This window comes from Mya arenaria, chromosome 4 (genome assembly GCF_026914265.1).
Source record: "Mya arenaria isolate MELC-2E11 chromosome 4, ASM2691426v1".
NCBI classification, from domain to species: Eukaryota; Metazoa; Mollusca; class Bivalvia; order Myida; family Myidae; genus Mya; species Mya arenaria.
The window spans coordinates 43069398-43096192 of record NC_069125.1 but is presented as its reverse complement, the minus strand read 5'-3'; the positions used below and the strand labels follow the sequence as shown (position 1 = coordinate 43096192).

Here is a 26795-nt window from a genome sequence, read left to right as displayed (position 1 = left end):
ATGTACGTAATCATAATCTACATGCCATGAACATGATCATCGTCGCATTGATTGGACGTAAAAATCATCAGTCGTAATAACCATGATCATCATCATCATCATCATCATCATCATCCGTCGTCATCATCATTATCTTGTCTACGTTATTGTATTGACATGATTATTTTAAATAACAATATATTTTCATTAAATGGCGCGCTAATAAAATGATGTTTGCGTATGTTTAACATTACCATATATTAAATTGAACAGATATGAATACAGTAAGCCATTACAAGTACACACATTTAAACATATATGTGTTATTACAATATATGGAAAAGGCATACGTGTTAAACGTCTACATGATGATAGCACAAAACAAAAATGAATTGTACGTGTTTAGAAAAAAAATAATAGATTGAGACAATATTATTTAAATGAATAGGCAACATTTCTTAACTGTGTGTGAAGTTGGCGCGTAGCTCGTATATCGTACATCAACATAAAAATAAATAAATTGGTCGACCTGGATCGTTGATCGTAGAGCAACATTGGTCAACAATATTTGTATGTATAACAGGCTGTCGATCTACGATCCAGGTCGACAATATTTGTATGTATAACAGGCTGTCGATCTACGATCTACGATCCAGGTCGACAATATTTGTATGTATAACAGGCTGTCGATCTACGATCCAGGTCGACAATATTTGTATGTATAACAGGCTGTCGATCTACGATCCAGGTCGACAATATTTGTATGTATAACAGGCTGTCGATCTACGATCCAGGTCGACAATATTTGTATGTATAACAGGCTGTCGATCTACGATCCAGGTCGACAATATTTGTATGTATAACAGGCTGTCGATCTACGATCCAGGTCAACAATATTTGTATGTATAACAGGCTGTCGATCTACGATCCAGGTCGACAATATTTGTATGTATAACAGGCTGTCGATCTACGATCTACGATCCAGGTCGACAATATTTCATGTATTTTAGTTTGTCGAGCTACGATTTATGACCTAGATCAGCCGATTCATATTTCCGTTTTATTGTCGATCTACGATTTATGATGATCTAGGTCAACAATGCATTGTTGATATCGTTAAACATTATGATGCACTATTGGTTATACTGCCACCTAATAAAAGGAGCCAAGAAAGTTCAATATGACCTGTCTAATTATAATGTTTAACGGAAACCCTGCATTTGTATCATCTGTATAACACTTTTGCTTATATGTGTTAACATACTATATTTAATCTTCTTTGATGTTGAGTTTTAGAATGGGTCCTACGAGGAGGATGAGGGGGAGGTGGAGGAGGATGACAAGGATAAATTTCGGGCGGGAAAGGGTCGGGGCGGGGCGGGGCGAGACAGTGCATTACAAATATGTTTACTCATGTGAAAAGCTGTTAAGTGTTCACATAATTAAAATGTGTGAATCTTAATGTGCTATGAAGAGCCGACGCAAACTTCCAATCATAACAAAACAAAAGGTGAAATCAAAGCTAGGGAGGAGGCCCGTACAATGGACACGTTTATCACACCGTGATTGGGGCCTCACGCTAATAGGGCTTTGATCATACTGGAAGACCAGAGTATATAAGGGGAAACGATTAAGACCAATCAATGTTATCATTTTAATGAATGTACTATTCACATCAGAAAAAAGAGAAATTAATCCAGACTAAATTATTAATATCATCTTGATATCTGCCAGATTTTCTAACTTCTTTAAAGGTAAGAGATGTAGCAATCAGTTCTCTATTATATCACTAAGAATTAAAACTGAAATATAATAATGCAATATTATACTATAATTTGACTGGATTCTATGATTCTGAGGTTTGTAAAAGCAGTATAATTTGTTTTCAATGTTTGAATTCAATTGTTTGGCCATAATATAAAACATTTAATAACATTGCGTCCACTATAACAAAATATGTTATAATTTATTGTGTTATGCAGATGGAGGCCCTGATGTCACAAATCATGATGAACGCCGCTTACCGGGTGCATCAGAAGGCGCGCAAGTTTCCCCTGGATCTCTCCAAGTACAAGCTTCTGGATCACACATGCGATTCTCTCGTCAACCAGGAAGATCTGCGCAGCGAGACACTTGATATTGACTCCTCGTCGCCCATCGTCCTTCGGTATGCGCCGAGTGCCGGGTCTGATTTGGTTGCGGACACATCCGTGACCGAGAGCAGCGGATACGTCTCTGGGTTAAGCGACGACAGCATTCACACCAACAGGGAGTTCGAGGCACCTTCACCACAGCCGCTTGTCGCACATGCTCATCCATTTTCTATCAAAGCTCTTCTCGCCGACGTACCAAGTATTTCTGCTGACACCCCTTCCGCTCCGGCCATTATTACCAGTGCGTTAAGTCCGGCTCCGGCATTCGTGCAACACTTCCGACAGTTTACCAGACCACTAAAGAACGAGTCATCCTTTAGATCTTCAAAAGATGCAGACACGTTTTGGTGTCACGCCTGTAATGCTCTTTGTGTTGACGGCCGAGATGCACAGAACCATCAGCGTATCCATCAACTCCAGGACGCCCCAATCGGTCTTCGGAAGTCGCTGTTCTCCACGCACGGCTATGTCACACGACACATCCGGCTGAACGATGAGCGTTTTCAATGCGGCCTTTGCGACAAAGTGGTGGCACATTGTTTCTTCACGAAGCATCAGCGACTGCACGACGGCCACTTCTGCGAGATTTGCAAGAAGGAGTTCAGCACCAACAGCCGCCTCCGAGATCATATGAACGTCCACTCCGGAAATACGCCGTTCACGTGCTCTATCTGCGACCGGAAGTTCTCCAAACGATCCTCGCTCACCCAGCACTACCGCTACCACCGCGATCACCGCAGCTACAAGTGCGGATACTGCGCAAAGTATTTCAACAGCAAGTACGCATGCGCGGTGCACGAGCGTCTGCACACCGGGGAAAACCCCTTCCGGTGCACGGTAGCCGGATGTGGCAAAGCCTACCCACAGAAGATTCAGCTGAAACTGCACATGTGTTCTCACAAAATTTGACCTTGGACTTGATGCTGTTTGATTTATTGACGGTAAAATAATGATTGACTTGATTATGGAGTATATATTGCAAGCCACAGTGTTGTTATGTTGTTAACGTTATGGAGTTATATTGTATTTATTGTTTACAAAACATGTAAAATTATAAACGATTTAATAAATTGCTTAAAAATATATGTTTTCAATGCATAGTTATAAATATGATAAAACATTCGAAATCGTGCACACGTAGAAACTTCAAGAAATCTTCGGAGCAGAAATGTTTTACTATCTCTGCTACCCACGAATATATAATGCTAATCATTTTGAGATTAAACCAACAGTTTCACTACGTGAATATACGTGAACTCCTCTTTACTGATACTGAAACTACTTCTAGATTGTTTCTGGTACAGGCTATAGCATCGCGGAACTCTGAACAGCCTGATTTTTGTACCCTGCGTTATTTTATGAATTGTTCGTGTTCTGGTAGATTGACTCTTTGAAGTAGCTTCCTTTCTATGGCTACTCGGATGATCACCATTATACTGACCGGTTGGATATTGACCGTTTTGACTAGGCGCGTCGTTGAAAGTCGGTGGCTGAACGTACGGAGTGGGGTATTGGGTGTACGGTCTCGTACTGTAGGCGTGAGACCACAGTTATTTTTACTATATGTTTCATATAGACACTAACCTGGCTTTTGACTTTATACACACCCCAATTGAAAAACAAGGACATGGCATCTCTAGAACAATTCAAGACACAAAATATAATCACAAGAAAACACCATGTTGACCATTGACCCGACTGTCAAAATTGAGTTCAAATACATAACCCTTCCGCCAGGGAGTCAATCGGCTACAAACAACTAATTTTCAGACTTCCACAAGCTATCATTTTTCCAATATTTACATTGAAAACTATCAATTTCTGCAATAGAGTGTCAAATTCAGTCAAGTTCTCTGCAAAAAGAACATTTTTTGCTTCTTTTTCATTCAATTTTAATAAAATATTGATACTTGAACACAAGCACTCTTTGTTTCTGTATTCACATCCGGATCTTGGTCAACGGGGGGCAGATAACTGTGGTCTTGAGCCTGTAAGCTGCCTGATTGTTCGTAGGAGTGCAGCGTATTTGACCTGAGTTTGTCCTCCCTGGGGTGCGCCGAAATTGACCTAAGGCTTTCACCCCGGGCTGCTATGTAAGTCATAGTAGGCGCTGCAACGATTAACGGTGGCTATAATTTCAATATTGACATGGACTAAGTCGGTAGAGGTTATGCCGTTGGCTCTTTATTAATACTGGTTGAATGGAACTTACGAGTGCTATGACGAGTACATGTATTATAAATGGTAATGCTTTACCACCAGCCGAAACTTGCATCTCCACGGAGGCTGGCGGTTGACGTTTGTTTCGGCGGCAACACCAGACGACAAAACCCACATACAGGCTGATCAAAAGCCGATACCAACCACGATCCTAGCAACTGCCCCTTCCCCCTTCCGCTCAATTCAAACGCCTGCTTTTTAGAACAAAATAAAAATGCAATACTTAAAATGTATCAGAAGTTTAATGGATATAAAAAACAACATTTAAATTACAGTGATACTTAAGTTTGTAACGAGAATTGCATCAGACAAGAACGAGGTCTGATGTTTTCAATTCACACCGCTCGGGGTGCATGATAATTATAAAGACCTTTTTTCCCTTTCACCACGATTCTATTCGACCCACATATACGCAATTTCTCTGATTAACCGAATTTAAATGGTGTTGCCTGATGACGCCATTTTATTTTTTGTATTATTTGAAAAATACTTGCTTGTCAATGACTAATGAGTAAATCAAATGACCGAAAGTACATAACACATTCAGTTACTACAGTTTGTATATTAACTCTTGATTTCAATTGAAATCGGACGTAGTGGCATATCCTGTTATTTTATGAATGCCAAACAAACATTACGATAGTATATATATGTTTTTCTGTCTTTTTAATCTCTTAAAGCCCATTCAAATGATACCAAAATAAAAAGGGGTCAACTGACGTCCAAAGTCACATGCTTTTTGGGTCGGTTTTCGTTAAAGTAAATAATGGCCCTAACTGGTTTTGAGATTTAACATTGTGGTTCAGTTTTAAATACCGTGTCGTAACAGCTAGATACTAAGTCATTAAAACGAGATACTGTATCATAACAGCGAGAAACTAAGTCGTTACAACGAGATACCGTGTCGTTACAGCAAGATGCTAAATCATTAGAACGAGATATCGTGTCGTTACTGCGAGAAACAAAGTCGTTAGAACGAGATACTGTATCATAACAGCGAGAAACTAAGTCGTTACAACGAGATACCGTGTCGTTACAGCAAGATGCTAAATCATTAGAACGAGATATCGTGTCGTTACTGCGAGAAACAAAGTCGTTAGAACGAGATACTGTATCATAACAGCGAGAAACTAAGTCGTTACAACGAGATACCGTGTCGTTACAGCAAGATGCTAAATCATTAGAACGAGATATCGTGTCGTTACTGCGAGAAACAAAGTCGTTAGAACGAGATATCGTGTCGTACAAGCGAAATACAAAGTCGTACCAGCGAAATACTGATTCGTTACAGGTGATACTAAGTCGTACCAGCGAAATACTGATTCGTTACAGCTGATACTAAGTCGTTAGAATGAGATACCTTGTCGTTACAGCGAGATACTAAGTCGTTTAACCGAGATATTGTGTCGCTACAGCGGGAAACAACGTCGTTAAAAAGAGATATTGTGTCGTAACAGCGGATACTAAGTCGTTAAAACGAGACGGTATCTTTACAGCAAAATACTATGTCGTAGTTACGAAACAGTACTGGTGCATATCAAGATTGAGACTGAGTGTCCATTCCTTAGAGATTGAAACCAGAAAACACAATATCATTATTAGAGAAGATTGAAAATGTAAACTATGAACTATCAAAATGGTTGCATCAGAATGTCACTTTTTTGTCCTAAATATATATGGACCTCGTTTAACCCTAATTTGTATCTACTTTAACAAATAATAATATAAGGACTAAAAGAAACCTAGTGATAATTGTATGTATTGCCTTTTCATAACGAAACGATGTATTTGCTACCGCTGTCTCTTGATTTGTTTAAATAGTACAGTGGTATTTTGATTGTATTAATATATGTGTATATGCGGGAATGTGAGTATGTGCGTGTAAACATGTGTAGCTTAAATTTATGGTTATCAACTACTTATATGTTCGTATATTGATGTTTTTCTCTTTTCTTTTTTGTGTCGATCTTTATGAAATTTGATGTTAATTTTTGCCAAAAGCGCGGATCTGCTGACATTGCCAATGCACTGAATCTGAAACCGTTATTAATGACGGTACAAACTTTTATTCCTTCGTCTGTATGCTTGAATATGTAGTCTTTTTAATAATATTTGTGTATTGTCGTACTTGTTTTAGATCACCACCTATAAATCAACGGATGATGATGATTTTAGGAAGATTCATTGGATGACGAGGAGGAGGAGGACGAAAATAAATTTCGGGCAGCGAGGGGGGCGAGACTAGGCAGTGTTTTATTATTATGTTTACTCATGTTAAAAGCTGTTAAATGTTCGCATAATTAAAATGTGTGAATCCAAATGTGCTATGATGAGCCGACGCAAACTTCCAATCAAAACAAAATAAAAGTTGATATCAAAGCTAGGAGGGAGGCCCGTACAATGGACACGTTTATCACACCGTGATCGGGGCCTCACGCTAATAGGGCTTTGATTATATTGGAAGAACATAGTATATAACACGAACACATTAAGACCAGTCAATGTTATCAGTTTAATTACTGTACTATTCATATAAGAAAAAAGGAGAATTAATCCAGGCTATATTATTAATCTCAGCTTGATATCTGCAGGATTTTTCAAAACTTTTTTAAAGGTAAGATAATTTCTCTTAGAACATTGTAAGAGCATCTCGACAATTCACTAAGGATGTAGCAATGAATGATCTATTATATCACTAAAATCTGAAATATAATAATGTAATATTATACTATAATTTCATTGGGTTCTATGATTGTGACGTTTCTAAAAGCAATATAATTTATTTTCATTATTTGTATACAATCGTTTCGCCAGCACATAAGCCTTAAAATGATATTGCATCCACTTTCAAAAATATATAATCCTGCATTGTGTTATGCAGATGGAGGCCCTGATGTCACATATCATGATGAGCGCCGCTTACCGGATGCACCAGAAGACACGCCATCTTCCCCTAGATCTCTCCAACTACAAGCGTTTGGATCACACATGTGATCCTTTCGTCAACCAGGAAGATCTACGCAGCGAGACGCTTGATATTGCATCATCGTCGCCTATCGTCCGTCGGTGTGCGCCGAGTGCCGGGACTTTATTGGAATCGGACTCTTCAGTGACCGAGAGCAGCGGATACGTGTCTGGTTTAAGCGACGACAGTGTTCAAACCAACAGGGATTTCAAGACACCTTCACCACAGCTGCACGTGGCACATGCTCATCCGTTTTCTATTGAAGCTCTTCTTGCCGACATAACGAGTATTTCTGGTGACACACCTTCCGCTCCGGCCATCATAACCAATTCGTTTAGTCCGACTTCGGCATCCATGCAACACTTCCAACAGGTGACCAGACAACCAAAGAACGAGCCATCCTTCAGATTTTCAAAAGTTGCAGACACGTTTTGGTGTCACGCCTGTAATGCTCTTTGTGTTGACGGCCGAGATGCACAAAACCATCAGCGCATCCACCAACTCCAGGACGCCCCAATCGGTCTTCGGAAGTCAATGTTCTCCACGCACGGCTATGTCACGCGACACATCCGGTTGAACGATGAGCGTTTTCAATGCGGCCTTTGCGACAAAGTGGTGGCACATTGTTTCTTCACGAAGCATCAGCGACTGCACGACGGCCACTTCTGCGAGATTTGCAAGAAGGAGTTCAACACCAACAGTCGCCTCAGTGATCATATGAACGTCCACTCCGGAAATACGCCGTTCACGTGCTCTATCTGCGACCGGAAGTTCTCCAAACGCTCTTCGCTCACCCAGCACTACCACTACCATCGTGATCACCGCAGCTTCAAGTGCGGATACTGCGCAAAGTATTTCAACAGCAAGTACGCATGCGCGGTGCACGAGCGTCTGCACACCGGGGAAAACCCCTTTCGGTGCACGGTTCCCGGATGTGGCAACGCCTACCCACAGAAGATTCAGCTGAAACTGCACATGTGTTCTCACAAAATTTGACCTTGGACTTGATGCTGTTTGATTTATTGACGGTAAAATAATGATTGACTTGATTATGGAGTATATATTGCAAGCCACAGTGTTGTTATGTTGTTAACGTTATGGAGTTATATTGTATTTATTGTTTACAAAACATCTAAAATTATAAACGATTTAATAAATTGCTTAAACAATATATGTTTTCAATGCATAGTTATAAATATTATAAAACATTCGAAATCGTGCACACGTAGAAACTTCTAGAAATCTTTGGAGCAGAAATGTTTTACTGTCTGCTACCCACGAATATACAATGCTAATCATTTTGAGATTGAACCAACAGTTTCACTACGTGAATATACGTGAACTCCTCTATACTGATACTGAAACTACTTCTAGATTGTTTCTGGTACAGGCTATAGCATCGCGGAACTCTGAACAGCCTGATTTGTGTACCCTGTGTTATTTTATGAATTGTTCGTGTTCTGGTAAATTGACTCGTTGAAGTAGCTTCCTTTCTATGGCTACTCGGATGTTCACCATTATATTGGGATTGACCGGTTGGATATTGACCGTTTTGACTAGGCGCGTCGTTGAAAGTCGGTGGCTGAACGTACGGAGTGGGGTATTGGGTGTACGGTCTCGTACTGTAAGCTGCCTGATTGTTCGTAGGAGTGCAGCGTATTTGACCTGAGGTTGTCCTCCCTGGGGTGCGCCGAAATTGACCTAAGGCTTTCACCCCGGGCTGCTATGTAAGTCATAGTAGGCGCTGCAACGATTAACGGTGGCTATAATTTCAATATTGACATGGACTAAGTCGGTAGAGGTTATGCCGCTGGCTCTTTATTAATACTGGTTGAATGGAACTTACGAGTGCTATGACGAGTACATGAATTATAAATGGTAATGCTTTACCACCAGCCGAAACTTGCATCTCCACGGAGGCTGGCGGTTGACGTTTGTTTTGGCGGCAACACCAGACGACAAAACCCACATACAGGCTGATCAAAAAGCCGATACCAACCACGATCCTAGCAACTGCCCCCTCCCCCTTCCGCTCAATTCAAACGCCTGCTTTTTAGAACAAAATAAAAATGCAATACTTAAAATGTATCAGTAGTTTAATGGATATAAAAAAAACATTTAAATTACAGTGATACTTAAGTTTGTAACGAGAATTGCATCAGACAAGAACGAGGTCTGATGTTTTCAATTCACACCGCTCGGGGTGCATGACAATTATAAAGACCTTTTTTCCCTTTCACCACGATTCTATCCGACCCACATATACGCAATTTCTCTGATTAACCGAATTTAAATGGTGTTGCCTGATGACGCCATTTTATTTTTTGTATTATTTGAAAGATATTTGCTTGTCAATGACTAATGGGTAAATCAAATGACCGAAAGTACATAACACATTCAGTTACTACAGTTTGTATATTAACTCTTGATTTCAATTGAAATCGGACGTAGTGGCATATCCTGTTATTTTATGAATGCCAAACAAACATTACGATAGTATATATATGTTTTTTCTGTCTTTTTAATCTCTTAAAGCCCATTCAAATGATACCAAAATAAAAAGGGGTCAACTGACGTCCAAAGTCACATGCTTTTTGGGTCGGTTTTTGTTAAAGTAAATAATGGCCCTAACTGGTTTTGAGATTTAACATTGTGGTTCAGTTTTAAATACCGTGTCGTAACAGCTAGATACTAAGTCATTAAAACGAGATACTGTATCATAACAGCGAGAAACTAAGTCGTTACAACGAGATACCGTGTCGTTACAGCAAGATACTAAGTCATTAGAACGAGATATCGTGTCGTTACTGCGAGAAACAAAGTCGTTAGAACGAGATACTGTATCATAACAGCGAGAAACTAAGTCGTTACAACGAGATACCGTGTCGTTACAGCAAGATGCTAAGTCATTAGAACGAGATATCGTGTCGTTACTGCGAGAAACAAAGTCGTTAGAACGAGATATCGTGTCGTACAAGCGAAATACAAAGTCGTACCAGCGAAATACTGATTCGTTACAGGTGATACTAAGTCGTACCAGCGAAATACTGATTCGTTACAGCTGATACTAAGTCGTTAGAATGAGATACCTTGTCGTTACAGCGAGATACTAAGTCGCTTAACCGAGATATTGTGTCGTTACAGCGGGAAACAACGTCGTTAAAACGAGATATTGTGTCGTAACAGCGGGATACTAAGTCGTTAAAACGAGACGGTATCTTTACAGCAAAATACTATGTCGTAGTTACGAAACAGTACTGGTGCATATCAAGATTGAGACTGAGTGTCCATTCCTTAGAGATTAAAACCAGAAAACACAATATCATTATTAGAGAAGATTGAAAATGTAAACTATGAACTATCAAAATGGTTGCATCAGAATGTCACTTTTTTGTCCTAAATATATATGGACCTCGTTTAACCCTAATTTGTATCTACTTTAACAAATAATAATATTAGGACTAAAAGAAACCTAGTGATAATTGTATGTATTGCCTTTTCATAACGAAACGATGTATTTGCTACCGCTGTCTCTTGATTTGTTTAAATAGTACAGTGGTATTTTGATTGTATTAATATATGTGTATATGCGGGAATGTGAGTATGTGCGTGTAAACATGTGTATCTTAAATTTATGGTTATCAACTACTTATATGTTCGTATATTGATGTTTTTCTCTTTTCTTTTTTGTGTCGATCTTTATGAAATTTGATGTTAATTTTTGCCAAAAGCGCGGATCTGCTGACATTGCCAATGCACTGAATCTGAAACCGTTATTAATGACGGTACAAACGTTTATTCCTTCGCCTGTATGCTTGAATATGTAGTCTTTTTAATAATATTGTGTATTATCGTAATTGTTTTAGATAACCACCTATAAATCAACGGATGATGATGATTTTAAGAAGATTCATTGGATGACGAGGACGAAATTTCGGGCTGGGAATGGGTCGAGACGAGGCAGTGTTTTATTATTATGTTTACTCATGTTAAAAGCTGTTAAATGTTCGCATAATTAAAATGTGTTATTCCAAATGTGCTATGAAGAGCCGACGCAAACATCCAATCTTAACAAAATAAAAGTTGAAATCAAAGCTAGGGAGGAGGTCGGTACAATGGACACATTTATCACACCCTGATCGGGGCCTCACGCTAATAGGGCTTTGATTATATTGGAAGAACATAGTATATAACACGAACACATTAAGACCAATCAATGTTATCAGTTTAATTACTGTACTATTCATATCAGAAAAAAGGAGAATTAATCCAGGCTATAATATTAATCTAAGCTTGATATCTGCAGGATTTTTCAAAACTTTTTTAAAGGTAAGATAATTTCTCTTAAAACATTGTAAGAGCATCTCGCCAATTCACTAAGGATGTAGCAATCAATGCTCTATTATATCACTAAAATCTGAATTATAATAATGTAATATTATACTATAATTGCACTGGGTTCTATGATTGTGACGTTTCTAAAAGCAATATAATTTATTTTCATTATTTGTATACAATCGTTTCGCCATCACATAAACCATAAAATGATATTGCATCCCCTTTCAAAAATATATAATCCTGCATTGTGTTATGCAGATGGAGGCCCTGATGTCACATATTATGAAGAGCACCGCTTACCGGATGCACCAGAAGACACGCCACCTTCCCCTAGATCTCTCCAACTACAAGCGTTTGGATCACACATGTGATCCTTTCGTCAACCAGGAAGATCTGCGCAGCGAGACGCTTGATATTGCATTATCGTCGCCTATCGTCCGTCGGTGTGCGCCGAGTGCCGGGACTGTATTAGAATCGGACTCTTCAGTGACGGAGAGCAGCGGATACGTGTCTGGTTTAAGCGACGACAGTGTTCAAACCAACAGGGAGTTCAAGACACCTTCACCACAGCTACACGTGGCACATGCTCATCCGTTTTCTATTGAAGCTCTTCTCGCCGACGTAACGAGTATTTCTGGTGAAACACCTTCCGCTCCGGCCATCATAACCAGTACGTTAAGTCCGTATTCGGCATCCATGCAACACCTCCAACAGGTGACCAGACAACCAAAGAACGAGCCATCCTTCAGATTTTCAAAAGATGCAGACACGTTTTGGTGTCACGCCTGTAATGCTCTTTGTGTTGACGGCCGAGACGCACAGAACCATCAGCGCATCCACCAACTCCAGGACGCCCCAATCGGTCTCCGGAAGTCGCTGTTCTCCAAGCACGACTATGTCACGCGACACATCCGGTTGAACGATGAGCGTTTTCAATGCGGCCTTTGCGACAAAGTGGTGGCGCATTGTTTCTTCACGAAGCATCAGCGACTGCACAACGGCTACTTCTGCGAGATTTGCAGGAATGAGTTCAGCACCAACAGCCGCCTCCGAGATCACATGAACGTCCACTCCGGAAATACGCCGTTTACGTGCTCCATCTGCGACCGGAAGTTCTCCAAACGCTCTTCGCTCACCCAGCACTACCGCTACCATCGTGATCACCGCAGCTTCAAGTGCGGATACTGCGCAAAGTATTTCAACAGCAAGTACGCATGCGCGGTGCACGAGCGTCTGCACACCGGGGAAAGCCCCTTCCGGTGCACGGTACCCGGATGTGGTAACGCGTATCCACAGAAGATTCAGCTGAAACTGCATATGTGTTCTCACAAAATGTCACCTTGGACTTAATTGTTTGATTTATTTGAAGGGAAAATGATGATTGACTTGATTCTGGAGTATATATTGCAAGCCACAGTGTTGTTATGTTGTTAACGTTATGGAGTTATATTGTATTTATTGTTTACAAAACATGTAAAATTATAAACGGTTTAATACATTGCTTAAAAAATATTATGTTTTCAATGCATAGTTATAAATGTAATAAAAGTTTTGAAATCGTGTACACGTAGAAACTCAAGGAAATCTGTGAAGCAGAAACGATTTACTAACTCTGTTACCCACGAAGATACAAATGTGCAATGCTAATAATTTTGAGATCGAAGCTTTTTTCAAGAAATCACAAACAGTTTCACGAGGTGAATATACATGAACTACTTCTAGAATGATTCTGGTACAGGCTATAACCTCGCGGAACTCTAAAACAGTTCTTTATTTGGTATCTCTTATTTTTCGGAGGTATCAACATACTGATTTGTGTACTCTGCGTTACTAAGCAAATTGTTCATGTTCTGGCCTGGCGATTGACTCGTTGAAGTAGCTTCGTTTCTATGGCTACTTGGATATTCACCAACATATTGAGAATATGGGATACCAGTGGGATACTGACCGTTTTGACTAGACGCGTCGTAGAAGGTCGGTGGCTGAACGTGGCGTGAGACCACAGTTATTTTTACTATATGTTTCATATAGACACTAACCTGGCTTTTGACTTTATACACACCCCAATTGAAAAACAAGGACATGGCATCTCTAGAACAATTCAAGACACAAAATATAATCACAAGAAAACACCATGTTGACCATTGACCCGACTGTCAAAATTGAGTTCAAAAAAAAAACCCTTCAGCCAGGGAATCAATCGGCTACAAACAACTCATTTTCAGACTTCCACAAGCTATGATTTTTCCAATAATTACATTGAAAACTATCAATTTCTGCAATAGAGTGTCAAATTCAGTCAAGTTCTCTGCAAAAAGAACATTTTTTTGCTTCTTTTCATTCAATTTTAATAAAATATTGATACTTGAACACAAGCACTCTTTTTTTCTGTATTCACATCCGGATATTGGTCAACGGGGGCAGATAACTGTGGTCTTGAGCCACGTACAGAGCGGGGTATTGGAGGTACGGTCCCGTACTGTAAGCTGCCCGATTGTTCGTCGGGGTGCAGCGTATTTGACCTGAGGCTTTCCTCACGGGAGTGCGCCGTAATTGACCCAATGCTGTCCTCGCGGGGGTGCGCCGAAATTGACCTGAGGCTTTTATCCCGGACTGGCTATGTCATTGTAGGCGCCGCAACGATTAACGGTGGATATATTTTCAATATTTACATTAAAAAAGTTGGTAGAGTTTATGCTTTTTGCACTTTATAAATACTGTTTTTTGGAACTTACGAGTGGTATGACGAATACTGGTCCTATTGTATATGATAATGTTTTACCACAAGGCGAAACTTGCTGAACCCTTTGGAGGCTGGCGGTTGTCGTCTGTTTCTGCGACATCAGCAGACGAGACAACCCACACACACGCTGTCAAGAAAACCGATACCAACCACGATCCCAGCAATCTGCCCGTCAAGCTTTTGCTCTTTGAAATAACAAAAATCCAATACTTTAATTGAATCAGAGTTTAATGGATAAGTATTATAAATAATTCAAATTACTGCAATACTCAAGTTGATAATGAGAATTGCATTTGACAAAAACAGTGTCTGTTGTTTTCAATACACGCCGCTCACGGTGCATAGCATTTTTCGTTTTACCACCGTGCGAGTCTTTCCGATCCACATATACATGCAAGCTAGTTCTCTTATTAACCGCATTTAAATTATGTTGCCTGATGAAGCCATAATATTTTTGTATAATTTGTAAGATATTTGCTTGACGATGACGAATGTGTAAATTTAACGACCGAAAGTACATTACACATAAAGTTATTTCAGTTTGAGTATTAACACTTCATTGCAGTTGAAATCGGACGAAATGGCATATTATGTTATGTATGAATGCCAAACAAACGTTGCTATATAATTTCGTCTGTTTATAATTTACTTTCCTCCCATAAAGCCCATTCAAATGATACCAAAATATAATGGGGTCACCTGACGTCCAAAATAACATGTTTGTGTGCCGGTTTAAGTGAATAAAGGCCTTTCTGGTTTTTGAAATTATACATTGTGGCCCAGTTTCAAATACCGTTTCGTTTCAGCGAGATACTAAGTCGTTACAACGAGATACTAAGTCGTTTAAACGAGATAATGTGTCGCAACAGCGAGATACTATGTCATTCAAACGAGATATTGTGTCGTAACAGCGAAACACCAAGTCGTTGAAACGAGATATTATCTAGTTACAGCGAGATACTAAGACGTTAAACCGCAATTCAATTAAGTTACAGCGAGATACTAGTTGAAACGAGATATTGTGTCGTTAAAGTGAGATACTAAGTGGTTAAAACGAGATACTTAGTCGTTATAGCGAACTACTATGTTGTAATAACGAAACCGCACTGGTACGTCTCAAGATTCAGACTGTGTGCCAATTCCTAAGAGGTTGGTTTAACCAGTAATTATTGCAGAAATATTGAACAAAGTATAAATAAGCATTTGAGCTACATAGATGCATGATATAAATACAAAATAAGGAGTAATGAAATGCATAAACAGTGAGTAAATCATAGAATTGAGAATTAACAATAATTGGTTTTACTAAGTCTCTCTTATATTGAGAGATTGAAGCCAGAGACAAATAAAATATTTAGAGAAGATAGAAAATGTCAACTATGTCCTATCATATGTTTGAATTAGAATATCACCTTTATCTAGAAATAATATTAGGACTATCAGGAACTTAGTGAAATGTGTATTTTTTCGCCATGTCCAAACGAAACGATGTACTTGCTGCCGAGGCGCTGTCTCTTGAATTGTTTACATGTAACATACATTTTGATTGTATTAATGTGTGTTAATATGAACATTTATGTGTAATAATGTGTAGATTAAATTTATGGTCATAAACCACTTTACAAATGTGTGTATGTTGATGTTTTTTTCATTTCTTTGTTGTGGCCATCTTTGTGAAATTGATGTTAATATTGACCTAAAGCACGTATTTGCTGATATTGCCAATACACTGAATCAGAAACCGTTATTAATTACGGTGCATTCGTCCGTCTGTATTCTTGAATATGAAGTCTTTATTATAATATTGTGTAGTGCCGTTCTTTGTTTAGAGTACCCTCTATAAATCAAAGGATGATGATAAATTTTAGAAAGATTCATCGAATGACGAGGAGGAGGTGGACGACGAAAATAATTTTGGGGCTGGGAAGCGAGCATTATCATTATGTTTTCTCATGTGAAAAGGTGTTAAATGTTCACATAATTAAAATGTGTGAATCTTAATGTGCTATGAAGAGCCGACGCAAACTTCCAATCATAACAAAACAAAAGGTGAAATCAAAGCTAGGGAGGAGGCCCGTACAATGGACACGTTTATCACACCGTGATTGGAGCCTCACGCTAATAGGGCTTTGATCATATTGGAAGACCAGAGTATATAAGAAAAAACGATTAAGACCAATCAATGTTATCATTTTAATGACTGTACTATTCACATCAGAAAAAAAAGAGAAATTAATCCAGATTATATCATTAATCTCAGCTTGATATCTGCCGGATTTTTCAGAACTTCTTTTAAGGTAAGAGATGTAGCAATTAATTCTCTATTATATCACTAAGAATTCAAATTGAAATATAATAATGCAATATTATACTATAATTTGACTGGATTCTATGATTCTGAGGTTTGTAAAAGCAGTATAATTTGTTTTCAATGTTTGAATTCAATTGTTTGGCCATAATATAAAACATTTAATAACATTGCGTCCACTATATCAAAATATGTTATTATTATATTGTCTTGCAGATGGAGGCCCTGATGTCACAAATCATGATGAACGCCGCTTACCGGGTGCACCAGAAGGCGCGCAAGTTTCCCCTGGATCTCTCCAAGTACAAGCTTCTGGATCACACATGCGATTCTCTCGTCAACCAGGAAGATCTGCGCAGCGAGACACTTGGTATTGTCTCCTCGTCGCCCATCGTCCTTCGGTATGCGCCGAGTGTCGGGTCTGATTTGGTAGCGGACACATCCGTGACCGAGAGCAGCGGATACGTCTCTGGTTTAAGCGACGACAGCATTCACACCAACAGGGAGTTCGAGATACCTTCACCACAGCCGCTTGTCGCACATGCTCATCCATTTTCTATCAAAGCTCTTCTCGCCGACGTACCAAGTATTTCTGCTGACACCCCTTCCGCTCCGGCCATTATTACAAGTGCGTTTAGTCCGGCTCCGGCATTCGTGCAACACGTCCGACAGTTGACCAGACCACTAAAGAACGAGTCATCCTTCAGATCTTCAAAAGATGCAGACACGTTTTGGTGTCACGCCTGTAATGCTCTATGTGTTGACGGCCGAGACGCACAGAACCATCAGCGCATCCATCAACTCCAGGACGCCCCAATCGGTTTTCGGAAGTCGCTGTTCTCCACACACGGCTATGTCACACGACACATCCGGCTGAACGATGAGCGTTTTCAATGCGGCCTTTGCGACAAAGTGGTGGCACATTGTTTCTTCACGAAGCATCAGCGACTGCACGCCGGCTACTTCTGCGAGATTTGCAAAAAGGAGTTCAGCACCAATAGCCGCCTCCGAGATCACATGAACGTCCACTCCGGAAATACGCCGTTCACTTGCTCTATCTGCGACCGGAAGTTCTCCAAACGATCCTCGCTCACTCAGCACTACCGCTACCACCGCGATCACCGCAGCTTCAAGTGCGGATACTGCGCAAAGTATTTCAACAGCAAGTACGCATGCGCGGTGCACGAGCGTCTACACACCGGGGAAAACCCCTTCCGGTGCACGGTTCCCGGATGTGGCAACGCCTACCCACAGAAGATTCAGCTGAAACTGCACATGTGTTCTCACAAAATGTGACCTTGGACTTGATGCTGTTTGATTTATTGACGGTAAAAAAATGATTGACTTGATTATGGAGTATATATTGCAAGCCACAGTGTTGTTATGTTGTTAACGTTATGGAGTTATATTGTATTTATTGTTTACAAAACATCTAAAATTATAAACGATTTAATAAATTGCTTAAACAATATATGTTTTCAATGCATAGTTATAAACATTATAAAACAGTCGAAATCGTGCGCACGTAGAAACTTCAAGAAATCTTTGGAGCAGAAATGTTTTACTATCTCTGTTACCCACGAATATACAATGCTAATCATTCTGAGGTTGAACCAACAGTTTCACTACGTGAATATACGTGAACTCCTCTATACTGATACTGAAACTACTTCTAGATTGTTTCTGGTACAGGCTATAGCATCGCGGAACTCTGAACAACCTGATTTGTGTACCCTGTGTTATTTTATGAATTGTTCGTGTTCTGGTAAATTGACTCGTTGAAGAAGCTTCCTTTCTATGGCTACTCGGATGATCACCATTATATTGGGATTGACCGGTTGGATATTGACCGTTTTGACTAGGAGCGTCGTTGAAAGTCGGTGGCTGAACGTACGGAGTGGGGTATTAGGTGTACGGTCTCGTACTGTAAGCTGCCTGATTGTTCGTAGGAGTGCAGCGTATTTGACCTGAGGTTGTCCTCCCTGGGGTGCGCCGAAATTGACCTAAGGCTTTCACCCCGGGCTGCTATGTAAGTCATAGTAGGCGCTGCAACGATTAACGGTGGCTATAATTTCAATATTGACATGGACTAAGTCGGTAGAGGTTATGCCGTTGGCTCTTTATTAATACTGGTTGAATGGAACTTACGAGTGCTATGACGAGTACATGTATTATAAATGGTAATGCTTTACAACCAGCCGAAACTTGCATCTCCACGGAGGCTGGCGGTTGACGTTTGTTTTGGCGGCAACACCAGACGACAAAACCCACATACAGGCTGATCAAAAAGCCGATACCAACCACGATCCTAGCAACTGCCCCCTCCCCCTTCCGCTCAATTCAAACGCCTGCTTTTTAGAACAAAATAAAAATGCAATACTTAAAATGTATCAGTAGTTTAATGGATATAAAAAAAAACATTTAAATTACAGTGATACTTAAGTTTGTAACGAGAATTGCGTTCAGACAAGAACGAGGTCTGATGTTTTCAATTCACACCGCTCGGGGTGCATGACAATTATAAAGACCTTTTTTCCCTTTCACCACGATTCTATCCGACCCACATATACGCAATTTCTCTGATTAACCGAATTTAAATGGTGTTGCCTGATGACGCCATTTTATTTTTTGTATTATTTGAAAGATACTTGCTTGTCAATGACTAATGGGTAAATCAAATGACCGAAAGTACATAACACATTCAGTTACTACAGTTTGTATATTAACTCTTGATTTCAATTGAAATCGGACGTAGTGGCATATCCTGTTATTTTATGAATGCCAAACAAACATTACGATAGTATATATATATGTTTTTCTGTCTTTTTAATCTCTTAAAGCCCATTCAAATGATACCAAAATAAAAAGGGGTCAACTGACGTCCAAAGTCACATGCTTTTTGGGTCGGTTTTTGTTAAAATAAATAATGGCCCTAACTGGTTTTGAGATTTAACATTGTGGTTCAGTTTTAAATACCGTGTCTTAACAGCTAGATACTAAGTCATTAAAACGAGATACTGTATCATAACAGCGATAAACTAAGTCGTTACAACGAGATACCGTGTCGTTACTGCGAGAAACAAAGTCGTTAGAACGAGACATCGTGTCGAACAAGCGAAATACTAAGTCGTACCAGCGAAATACTGATTCGTTACAGCTGATACTAAGTCGTTAGAACGAGATACCTTGTCGTTACAGCGAGATACTAAGTCGTTTAACCGAGATATTGTGTCGCTACAGCGGGAAACAACGTCGTTAAAACGAGATATTGTGTCGTAGCAGCGGGATACTAAGTCGTTAAAACGAGACGGTATCTTTACAGCAAAATACTAAGTCGTAGTTACGAAACAGTGCTGGTGCATATCAAGATTCAGACTGAGTGCCCATTCCTTAGAGTTTGCAACCAGAAAACACAATATCATTATTACAGAAGATTGAAAATGTAAACTATGAACTATCAAAATGGTTGCATCAGAATGTCACTTTTTTGTCCTAAATATATATGGACCTCGTTTAACCCTAATTTGTATCTACTTTAACAAATAATAATATTAGGACTAAAAGGAACCTAGTGTTAATTGTATGTATTGCCTTTTCATAACGAAACGATGTATTTGCTACCGCTGTCTCTTGATTTGTTTAAATAGTACAGTGGTATTTTGATTGTATTAATATATGTGTATATGCGGGAATGTGAGCATGTGCGTGTAAACATGTGTATCTTAAATTTATAGTTATCAACTACTTATATGTTCGTATATTGATGTTTTTCTCTTTTCTTTTTTGTGTCGATCTTTATGAAATTTGATGTTAATTTTTGCCAAAAGCGCGTATTTGCTGACATTGCCAATACACTGAATCTGAAACCGTTATTAATGACGGTACAAACGTTTATTCCTTCGTCTGTATGCTTAAATATGTAGTCCTTTTAATAATATTTGTGTATTGTCGTATTTGTTTTAGATAACCACCTATAAATCAACGGATGATGATGATTTTAGGAAGATTCATTGGATGACGAGGAGGAGGAGGACGAAAATAAATTTCGGGCAGGGAAGGGGCGAGACGAGGCAGTGTTTTACTATTATGTTTACTCATGTTAAAAGCTGTTAAATGTTCACATAATTAAAATGTCTGCATCCAAATGTGCTACGAAGAGCCGACACAAACTTCCAATCAAAACAAAATAAAAGTTGATATCAAAGCTAGGGAGGAGGCCCGTACAATGGACAAGTTTATCACACCCTGATCGGGGCCTCACGCTAATAGGGCTTTGATCATATTGGAAGAACATAGTATATAACACGAACACATTACGACCGGTCAATGTTATCATTTTAATGACTGTACTATTCATATCAGAAAAAAAGGAGAATTAATCCAGGCTATATTATTAATCTCAGCTTGATATCTGCAGGATTTTTCAAATTGTTTTTAAAGGTAAGATAATTTCTCTTAAAACATTGTAAGAGCATCTCGCCAATTCACTAAGGATGTAGCAATGATGGTCTGTTATATCACTAAAATCTGAAATATAATAATGTAATATTATACTATAATTTCACTGGGTTCTATGATTGTGACGTTTCTAAAAGCAATATAATTTATTTTCATTAATTGTATACAATCGTTTTGCCAGCACATAAACCATAAAATGATATTGCATCCACTTATCCACAAAAATATTTAATCCTGCATTGTGTTATGCAGATGGAGGCCCTGATGTCACATATTATAATGAGCGCCGCTTACCGGATGCACCAGAAGACACGCCATCTTCCCCTAGATCTCTCCAACTACAAGCGTTTGGATCACACATGTGATCCTTTCGTCAACCAGGAAGATCTGCGCAGCGAGACGCTTGATATTGTATCATCGTCGCCTATCGTCCGTCAGTGTGCGCCGAGTGCCGGGACTGTATTGGAATCGGACTCTTCAGTGACCGAGAGCAGCGGATACGTGTCTGGTTTAAGCGACGACAGTGTTCAAACCAACAGGGAGTTCAAGACACCTTCACCACAGCTACACGTGGCACATGCTCATCCGTTTTCTATTGAAGCTCTTCTCGCCGACATAACGAGTGTTTCTGGTGACACACCTTCCGCTCCGGCCATCATAACCAGTACGTTTAGTCCGTATTCGGCATCCATGCAACACCTCCAACAGGTGACCAGACAACCAGAGAACGAGCCATCCTTCAGATTTTCAAAAGATGCAGACACGTTTTGGTGTCACGCCTGTAATGCTCTTTGTGTTGACGGCCGAGACGCACAGAACCATCAGCGCATCCACCAACGCCAGGACGCCCCAATCGGTCTCCGGAAGTCGCTGTTCTCCACGCACGGATATGTCACGCGACACATCCGGTTGAACGATGAGCGTTTCCAATGCGGCCTTTGCGACAAAGTGGTGGCGCATTGTTTCTTCACGAAGCATCAGCGACTGCACGACGGCCACTTTTGCGAGATTTGCAAGAAGGAGTTCAGCACCAACAGTCGCCTCAGTGATCATATGAACGTCCAATCCGTTGACCTGAGGCTTTCATCCCGGACTGGCTATGTCATTGTAGGCGCCGCAACGATTAACGGTGGATATATTTTCAATATTTACATTAAAAAAGTTGGTAGAGTTTATGCTTTTTGCACTTTATTAATACTGTTTTTTGGAACTTACGAGTGGTATGACGAATAATGGTCCTATTGTATATGATAATGTTTTACCACAAGGCGAAACTTGCTGAACCCTTTGGAGGCTGGCGGTTGTCGTCTGTTTCTGCGACATCAGCAGACGAGACAACCCACACACAGGCTGTCAAGAAAACCGATACCAACCACGATCCAAGCAATCTGCCCGTTAAGCTTTTGCTCTTTGAAATAACAAAAAATCCAATACTATAATTGAATCAGTAGTTTAATGGATAAGTATTATAAATAATTCAATTTACTGCAATATTCAAGTTGATAATGAGAATTGCATTTGACAAAAACAGTGTCTGTTGTTTTCAATACAGGCCGCTCACGGTGCATAGCATTTTTCGTTTTACCACCGTGCGAGTCTTTCCGATCAACATATACATGTAAGCTAGTTCTCTTATTAACCGCATTTAAATTATGTTGCCTCATGAAGCCATAATATTTTTGTATAATTTGTAAGATATTTGCTTGACGATGACGAATGTGTAAATTTAACGACCGAAAGTACATTACACATAAAGTTATTTCAGTTTGAATATTAACACTTCATTGCAATTGGAATCGGACGAAATGGCATATTATGTTATGCATGAATGCCAAACAAACGTTGCTATATAATTTCGTTTGTTTATAATTTACTTTCCTCCCATAAAGCCCATTCAAATGATACCAAAATATAATGGGGTCACCTGACGTCCAAAATAACATGTTTGTGTGCCGGTTAAGTGAATAAAGGCCTTTCTGGTTTTTGAAATTATACATTGTGGCCCAGTTTCAAATACCGTTTCGTTTCAGCGAGATACTAAGTCGTTACAATGAGATACTAAGTCGTTTAAACGAGATAATGTGTCGCAACAGCGAGATACTATGTCATTCAAACGAGATATTGTGTCGTTACAGCGAAACACCAAGTCGTTGAAACGAGATATTATCTAGTTACAGCGAGATACTAATACGTTAAACCGCAATTCAATTAAGTTACAGCGAGAAACTAGTTGAAACGAGATATTGTGTCGTTAAAGTGAGATACTAAGTGGTTAAAACGAGATACTTAGTCGTTATAGCGAACTACTATGTTGTAATAACGAAACCGCACTGGTACGTCTCAAGATTCAGACTGTGTGCCAATTCCTTAGAGGTTGGTTTAACCAGTAATTATTGCAGAAATATTGAACAAAGTATAAATAAGCATTTCAGCTACATATATGCATTATATAAATACAAAATAAGGAGTAATGAAATGCATAAACAGTGAGTAAATCATAGAATTGAGAATTAACAATAATTGGTTTTACTAAGTCTCTCTTATATTGAGAGATTGAAGCCAGAGACAAATAAAATATTTAGAAAAGATAGAAAATGTCAACTATGTCCTATCATATGTTTGAATTGGAATATCACCTTTATCTAGAAATAATATTAGGACTATCAGGAACTTAGTGAAATGTGTATTTTTCGCCATGTCCAAACGAAACGATGTACTTGCTGCCGCTGTCTCTTGAATTGTTTACATGTAACATACATTTTGATTGTATTGATATGTGTTAATATGAACATTTATGTGTAATAATGTGTAGATTAAATTTATGGTCATGAAACACTTTACAAATGTGTGTATGCTGATGTTTTTTTCATTTCTTTTTTGTGGCCATCTTTGTGAAATTGATGTTAATATTGACCTAAAGCAGGTATTTGCTGATATTGCCAATACACTGAATCTGAAACCGTTATTGATTACGGTGCATTCGTCGGTCTGTATTCTTGAATATGAAGTCTTTATTATAATATTGTGTAGTGCCGTTCTTTGTTTAGATTACCATATATAAATCAACGGATGATGATAATTTTTATAAAGATTCATTGAATGACGAGGAGGAGGTGGACGACGAAAATAATGTTGGGGCTGGGAAGCGAGCATTATCTTTATGTTTTCTCATGAGAAAAGGTGTTAAATGTTCACATAATTAAAATGTGTGAATCCAAATGTGCTATGAAGAGCCGACGCAAACTTCCAATCATAACAAAACAAAAGGTTAAATCAAAGCTAGGGAGGAGGCCCGTACAATGGACACGTTTATCACACCCTGATTGGGGCCTCACGCTAATAGGGCTTCGATCATATTGGAAGACCAGAGTATATAAGAAAAAACGATTAAGAGCAATCAATATTATTAGTTTAATTACTGTACTATTCACATCAGAAAAAAGGAGAAATTAATCCAGACTAAATTATTAATATCATCTTGATATCTGCCGGATTTTTCAGAACTTCTTTAAAGGTAAGATAATTTCTCTTAAAACATTGTAAGAGCTTCTCGCAAATACAAAAAGGAAATAGCAATCAATACTCTATTATATCACTAAGAATTGAAACCGAAATATAATAATGCAATATTATACTATAATCTGACTGGATTCTATGATTCTGAGGTTTGTAAAAGCAGTATAATTTGTTTTCAATTGTTTGGCCATCATATAAAACATATTAATAACATTGCGTTCACTATAACAAAATATGTTATACTTTATTGTGTTATGTAGATGGAGGCCCTGATGTCACAAATCATGATAAACGCCGCTTACCGGGTGCAACAGAAGGCGCGCAACTATCCCCTGGATCTCTCCAACTACAAGCTTCTGGATCATACATGCGATTCTCTCGTCAACCAGGAAGATCTGCGCAGCGAGACGCTTGATATTGCCTCCTCGTCGCCCATCGTATTTCGGTATGCGCCGAGTGATGGGTCTGATTTGGTAGCGGACACGTCCGTGACCGAGAGCAGCGGATACGTTTCTGGTTTAAGCGACGCCACCATTAACACCAACAGGGAGTTCGAGATACCTTCACCACAGCCGCTTGTGACACATGATCATCCGTTTTCTATCAAAGCTCTTCTCGGCGAAATACCAAGTATTTTTGCTGACACACCTTCCGCTCCGGCCATCATAACCAGTGCGTTTAGTCCGGCTCCGGCATTCGTGCAACACTTCCGACAGTTTACCAGACAACCAAAGAACGATCCATCCTTCAGATATTCAAAAGATACAGACACGTTTTGGTGTCACGCCTGTAATGCTCTTTGTGTTGACGACCAAGACGCACAGAACCATCAGCGTATTCACCAACTCCAGGACGCCCCAATCGGTCTCCGGAAGTCGCTGTTCTCCACGCACGGCTATGTCACGCGACACATCCGACTGAACGATGAGCGTTTCCAATGCAGCCTTTGCGACAAAGTGGTGGCGCATTGTTTCTTCACGAAGCATCAGCGACTGCACGACGGCCACTTCTGCGAGATTTGCAAGAAGGAGTTCAGCACCAACAGCCGCCTACGAGATCACATGAACGCCCACTCCGGAAGCACGCCGTTTACATGCTCTCTCTGCGACCGGAAGTTCTCCAAACGATCCTCGCTCACCCAGCACTACCACTACCGCCGCGATCACCGCAGCTTCAAGTGCGGATACTGCGCAAAGTATTTCAACAGCAAGTACGCATCCGCGGTGCACGAGCGTCTACACACCGGGGAAAACCCCTTCCGGTGCACGGTAGCCGGATGTGGCAACGCGTACCCACAGAAGATTCAACTGAAACTGCACATGTGTTCTCACAGAATGTGATCTTGAACTTGATGCTGTTTGATTTATTGACGGTAAAATAATGATTGACTTGACTATGGAGTATATATTGTAAGCCACAGTGTTGTTATGTTGTTAACGTTATGGAGTTATATTGTATTTATTGTTTACAAAACATGTAAAATTATAAGCTATTCAATAAATTGCTTAAAAAATATATGTTTTCAATGCATAGTTATAAATATAATAAAACATTCGAAATCGTGCACTCGTAGAAACTTCAAGAAAGCACAAACGCTTCACTATTACTGTTACCCATGTATATACATTACCATGTTTTTTTCAAAAAGTCACTAACAGTTTCACTACGTGAATATACAGGAACTACTTCTGGTCTGATACTGGAACTATTTCTGGACTGATAATATAACTATTTCTGGACTGATACTGGAACTACTTTTGGACTGATACTGGAACTACTTCTGGACTGATACTGGAACAACTTTTGGGCTGATACTGGAACTTCTTCTGGACTGATACTGGAACTACTTTTAGACTGATACATGAACTACTTCTGGACTGATACATGAACTACTTCTGGACTGATATTGGAACTACTTCTAGACTGATACTGGAACTACTTTTAGACTGATACTGGAACTACTTCTATACTGATATTGGAACTACTTCTGGACTGCTACTGGAACTACTTTTAGGCTGATACTTGAACTACTATTAGAATGATACTTGCACTACTTCAAGACTGATACTGAAACTACTTCTGGAGTGATACTGGTACAGGCTGTAGCATCGCGGA

General features: G+C 39.5%; 4 protein-coding genes across 4 annotated transcripts; all 4 read left to right on the top strand.

The window, feature by feature from the left end:
* The first annotated feature begins 1961 nt into the window (after window positions 1-1961).
* On the top strand, window positions 1962-3041 carry LOC128230823 (zinc finger protein 880-like). Its single transcript, XM_052943266.1, has one exon. It carries the CDS (start codon window positions 1962-1964, stop codon window positions 3039-3041), a length of 1080 nt encoding a protein of 359 aa, XP_052799226.1.
* A 4192-nt stretch (window positions 3042-7233) lies between these two features.
* LOC128230822 (zinc finger protein 835-like) lies at window positions 7234-8313 on the top strand. The gene has a single exon (XM_052943265.1). The coding sequence runs from the start codon at window positions 7234-7236 to the stop codon at window positions 8311-8313; it is 1080 nt and encodes a 359-aa protein (XP_052799225.1).
* Window positions 8314-11913: 3600 nt separating this feature from the next.
* Window positions 11914-13005, top strand: LOC128230821 (zinc finger protein 501-like). The gene has a single exon (XM_052943262.1). It carries the CDS (start codon window positions 11914-11916, stop codon window positions 13003-13005), a length of 1092 nt encoding a protein of 363 aa, XP_052799222.1.
* Window positions 13006-16922: 3917 nt separating this feature from the next.
* On the top strand, window positions 16923-18002 carry LOC128230820 (zinc finger protein 596-like). The gene has a single exon (XM_052943261.1). It carries the CDS (start codon window positions 16923-16925, stop codon window positions 18000-18002), a length of 1080 nt encoding a protein of 359 aa, XP_052799221.1.
* Window positions 18003-26795: the final 8793 nt, after the last annotated feature.

Bases quoted from the DNA above. Each gene is read 5' to 3' on its own strand.
- LOC128230823 (XM_052943266.1), top strand. From the start codon at position 1,962: ATGGAGGCCCTGATGTCACAAATCATGATGAACGCCGCTTACCGGGTG.
- LOC128230822 (XM_052943265.1), top strand. From the start codon at position 7,234: ATGGAGGCCCTGATGTCACATATCATGATGAGCGCCGCTTACCGGATG.
- LOC128230821 (XM_052943262.1), top strand. From the start codon at position 11,914: ATGGAGGCCCTGATGTCACATATTATGAAGAGCACCGCTTACCGGATG.
- LOC128230820 (XM_052943261.1), top strand. From the start codon at position 16,923: ATGGAGGCCCTGATGTCACAAATCATGATGAACGCCGCTTACCGGGTG.